The following is a 4,427-nucleotide window of genomic DNA, read 5'->3' as shown; positions in this document are numbered from 1 at the left end:
GTTAGCGTTTTGTACTTTATTTATAAGTTCTTTGTGCCACTTTATTATTGCAAGATTTGTGTTTATGTGATGAAATTAATCCACAACCTGTCCGTATTATTGAACTAATTAGTGAACTTGGCTTAAAATACTTAAATCTAGGCTATAAAATAAAAAAATATATTTTTTTTAGTATGTTGGCTCTACTGCAGATCTGTCAACAAAAATTATCATAATATGTCAAATTGAAATTGTCGCTGCTGCTGAAAACAGTAACCAATTTAGTTACTATAACTAGTTAAAAAAAAAAATGGCTTTTTGGCGGGAGACGGGAACGGGACAGTTGCTTTCTTCATTGAATAATCTAAATAATTAATACGAAGTGGTGTTTTGTGGTTAATGATCGCATTAAGTTAGTCGGAAGACATTCGCGAGTGTTATTATATTGGAGTATTCAATAAACAAAGTGTATCTGCCTATTTTCGCTTCGTGTCAGGAAGCCGCTTCATAACTCAAAATTTTATGCGGACTTTTGAGTTAATTCGTTTGGGGTTCGGAGTAGGAGTCTACTCCGTGGGTGGGGGCTTAGGTTTCATCATCATCACCTTTCATCATTTCATTAATCATCAAGAAAAAAATACGTCAGACATGGCTGTATGGGCATAGTTCCCTTTGCCTTACCCTTCGGGGAAAACCAAAACAAAAAAAAAAAAAAAATAGTTAAAAAATTTACCTATGATTCCGCTATTCATTGAAAATGGTGTTGCATATGTTTGGAATTCTGACGGTATACATTAGTCATTATTAGCCACTTATTTATCTTAGGTATTGTTCTTTATCATTTATTTAATATTTCTTACAGACTGGTATACCCTCCGCTCGAAGTACCGCATAGCTGGATCTCTAATTGGCTCCATTCCATCATTTCCAAGACAGAATGACTTTCAAGGTTATAACTAAACAATAAATTGTAACAATAATACTTTTTATTCACTTTGTAATTAAGTTTGTGATATTATTACAGGGTTACCTATGGCTCTTGCATCGGAAGAGGCTGCCTTGTTAGTAGATAAAGGAGTATGTGAATTATTTGAGCTGCCTGATATTACACAGAAACCTTCAGAGGAGAAAAAACAAGAAATTAAATCATTACAGCAAAAGTATGTATTATTCACTTTTAATTGAGCACCTTTATCCCTGAACTTTGTCCTTGTGTTCACAGGAATACCTTTCAAAATGTATCAAACATTGCCAGAATTATTATTTTCATTGCGCTAATCATATTTATTTCTTAGTGACTTTTGTTAACCTTTTATTTTGATCCAAATGATTTTAGGGTCCTCACAGAACAAACAGAGGCTTTGAAAAAGAGAAAAATTGAACAGTTATCACAAAAAATTGATTTAATAATGGCTGGAAAAAGGAAGAAACTGCTTTCAAAGGGAATTACAGGTAAACAATGTTTGCATTAATGTTTTTCAATTAATTATTCATGTACACTTACAATTTGTTCTCAGTAGCTTGATTCATTAGTTTCATTGTTAAACTAGTTTGATTTTTTTCTCATTTGTTTAACTGACGAACTTGTGACAATAATAGGTTTCAGTGATTCTACTGCAAGTATGTGAATTACTGCTTGGATTTCTTGCTCAGCTGAGTTTTTTGAGCCTGGAATGTACCTTACACACCTGATGATGTACCTTGTGCTTTTGGTAAAAATATTTAAATGTTGTACAACTAGTGGGACTTTGTTCCTCACTAGTCTGACAATCAAACTAAAGAACCAAACTAGTGAAAACAATGACACTTAGCATGTAGATTCATAGAATGACATTTGAAATTTTAGATATATTTTTCTACATATAAAAGTATTCAATTGTGTTGCAGATGTAGAACTGGATAAGCAAGCATTACTGCAAGATGAAATAAATAAACTACAAGGTCTGGCACCAGCTCATGTTCTGGTGCATTTACCTACTGAACATCATATGCCTACAGGTAATACCAATTTACTTACTGGTGCTAGTTCTGGATCACAAAATTTTGTTGAAGTTTGACAGCTCTATTAAAGTGCCATTCTTCACCTACAATTAGTGCTAGAATGAAATTGAACAGAACTTTTAGATCAGTTAAGCTTAAGTAGAAATAAAGTATGTGTGACATAATGCTTTCACAGTTGTATGATTCATAATTTAATTAGTATTTCTTCATGCATTTCAGAGAGAAAAAATGTAGAGACAGATGTACTTAGACCCAGTGTTACTGATAAAGATGGTACTATTCGTTATGCAATATATAAAGATCTTTGGGAGAAAGGACACTTTATTACTAGTGGATCTAAATTCGGATCTGATTATCTAGTGTACCCAGGTAAACAAGCTTGTAAATGCCGGCGTAATCAGGCTATTAAATAAAACAATTGCGTAACTATAAAGAACAATGTCTTTGTTTTCAGGCGATCCAGTAAGATTTCACGCCATGTACATGGTGCGATGTGTTTGCGATCAGACTAAATCTTTTCGACCGACGCAATTGGTGGCGTTTGGTCGACTTTCTGTAGCTGTTAATAAACTGGCGGTTTTGGCTTTCTTTAATAGTTACGGAAAAGTGGAATACCAGACACTTCAATGGCATGTTGGAGTAAATGGATAATAAAAAAGTCATTTATGTATATTCGTATCGTTTTATTTTTGAAGTAGGTTTTGTCTACAAATTCTAATAAAATAGAAATAGATTTTAAAATTGTTTTAAAAGATATAATACATATTTTCTTTGGCTGAATGGCCAAAGACCATGGCCGATAATATAAAAAAAACTAAGTTTTGTCTATGGTTCGTCCCGCTTTGCTTTCGCCATTTTCTTGAAATAATATTATTAAACAAAGTCAGTCACAATTTTCTATAGGTCTATCTCTTTCTTATATAATCATTCACCGTCTCTGCGCTTCCAACAAAACGCATCTGTCAAACTGGAACCTGCTGTTTTCGAATTATTTCCTAATTCTCTTATTTGCTGAATCTATTTATTTTTCGTAACAATGGCTGATCCAGAACTGGAACAAATAAGACAGCAACGTCTTGCTCAGTTACAGGCTCAACATGGTGGGGTACGTAGTTTTCTTTCATGCACTCTAGGTTAGGTTTATATTTAGACCTTAAAAACCAATAAGTTTACTGTTATCATTCTTATGTTATACGGTGCTTTGTAGGTGTAATCGTGAACTTGCCTACTAACATTATAAGAAGTGAAAATTGTGATATTCTGTTGATCTGTTTAGTGACTCATCCCGATTACCTATAATTATGTAGGTACTTACTTAGTATACTTTATACCGATAAGCAGAAGTAAACAAATAGTTGACCTTCTTTGTCATTTATTGTTTACAGGCAAGTGGAGACCCAAATAATGCAAAAGCACAGGAAGAAAGAATGCATGCTATGGAAGAAGCAAAACACACAATTCTGGCACAAGCACTCTCCCAGGATGCCCGGGCCCGACGTAAGGATACTATAATTTCCTTATTTATCTTGTTAGTCTCAGTAATCTTCCTGAGAGAGTCCTCTTTTATGTTTCTTTGCCAGCAACAAAAACAATGTTAATAAAAAATTTTTTCTCCTAAACTGTACTTAAACATGAACTTTATTATAATTTTATTCTCATCTCTATTTACAGTGAATACAATCAAACTTAGCAGACCAGAGAAAGGTGCAATGGTGGAAAACATGATCTGTAGAATGGCTCAGATGGGTCAAGTGCGCAACAAAATATCTGAACCAGAGCTTATACAGATGTTGGAGTCAATTAACCAACAGATGCCTAAGTCTAGCAGCACGGTCAAGTTTGACAGAAGAAGGGCTGCACTTGATTCCGATGATGACGATTTGTAGCAGAGTCTTCATTTGAACACACTAAATGTCACAATGGATATATTATGATGTTTGGCAATATCCATCAAATCGCACACAGGACTTACTAGGCTCTAATACAATTAAAAGCTTGTATGTGAGAGTGGAAGTAAAATCTGTTTTATGGATTTGCCTTCTTCATTGTTAGTGTACATTGTTGATATTATATTCAATTCTATTTTAAAACATGTCTTGGAATGAAAGTACATTTTTGTCACTCATGTTAGCTATGCATACACATTATGGGATATGAACTTATTCTTTTATATTTGATAAAATGCTTATTAATACAAATACTAAAGTCTGGCTAATTATAAATAAATATTTAAGTGAAACTTACACAGTCCTAGAATTGATGGACTGGATACACATTCTAATTTAACTAATTTATGAAAATAAGTATGTCTAACTTAGTCTCATAAAGGTAACAATAATAGCTATACTGCAGCAATTCCATACATTTCATTGAGTTACTAGTCTTCTCAAAGACTTGATAAAAGCACTTTGTAATTTTCAATAAAGAAAGTATTGGAAATATTGGAA

The 4,427-nt window shown here is 33.2% G+C and overlaps 2 protein-coding genes across 3 annotated transcripts; both read left to right on the top strand.

Moving 5' to 3' along the window:
* The first annotated feature begins 218 nt into the window (after positions 1-218).
* On the top strand, positions 219-2,652 carry LOC126372329 (tRNA-splicing endonuclease subunit Sen34). Of its 2 annotated transcripts, XM_050018027.1 has the most exons (8): positions 219-285; positions 708-766; positions 842-928; positions 1,004-1,139; positions 1,316-1,431; positions 1,867-1,977; positions 2,200-2,349; positions 2,435-2,652. In XM_050018027.1, the coding sequence occupies exons 2-8, from the start codon at positions 715-717 to the stop codon at positions 2,629-2,631; spliced, it is 849 nt and encodes a 282-aa protein (XP_049873984.1). In that variant the 5' UTR covers positions 219-285; positions 708-714; the 3' UTR covers positions 2,632-2,652. The 2 variants fall into 2 exon arrangements, with proteins under 2 accessions (XP_049873984.1, XP_049873985.1); XM_050018028.1 differs by lacking the exons at positions 219-285; positions 842-928 and having other exon boundaries at positions 703-804.
* Positions 2,653-2,903: 251 nt separating this feature from the next.
* On the top strand, positions 2,904-4,427 carry LOC126372714 (programmed cell death protein 5). The gene is made up of 3 exons (XM_050018563.1): positions 2,904-3,085; positions 3,366-3,477; positions 3,652-4,427. Exons 1-3 carry the CDS (start codon positions 3,017-3,019, stop codon positions 3,864-3,866), a joined length of 396 nt encoding a protein of 131 aa, XP_049874520.1. The 5' UTR covers positions 2,904-3,016; the 3' UTR covers positions 3,867-4,427.

Source organism: Pectinophora gossypiella, chromosome 14 (assembly GCF_024362695.1).
Source record: "Pectinophora gossypiella chromosome 14, ilPecGoss1.1, whole genome shotgun sequence".
Classification (NCBI taxonomy): Eukaryota; Metazoa; Arthropoda; class Insecta; order Lepidoptera; family Gelechiidae; genus Pectinophora; species Pectinophora gossypiella.
The sequence above is the reverse complement of the archived record's forward strand: the minus strand, read 5'-3'. Positions and strand labels throughout refer to the sequence as shown.

Bases quoted from the DNA above. Each gene is read 5' to 3' on its own strand.
- LOC126372329 (XM_050018027.1), top strand. From the start codon at position 715: ATGATTCCGCTATTCATTGAAAATGGTGTTGCATATGTTTGGAATTCT. The intron at 1,432-1,866 runs GTAAACAATGTT...ATTGTGTTGCAG, and splicing joins GCTTTCAAAGGGAATTACAG to ATGTAGAACTGGATAAGCAA. The intron at 1,978-2,199 runs GTAATACCAATT...CATGCATTTCAG, and splicing joins TGAACATCATATGCCTACAG to AGAGAAAAAATGTAGAGACA.
- LOC126372714 (XM_050018563.1), top strand. From the start codon at position 3,017: ATGGCTGATCCAGAACTGGAACAAATAAGACAGCAACGTCTTGCTCAG. The intron at 3,086-3,365 runs GTACGTAGTTTT...TATTGTTTACAG, and splicing joins TACAGGCTCAACATGGTGGG to GCAAGTGGAGACCCAAATAA. The intron at 3,478-3,651 runs GTAAGGATACTA...CTCTATTTACAG, and splicing joins CCAGGATGCCCGGGCCCGAC to TGAATACAATCAAACTTAGC.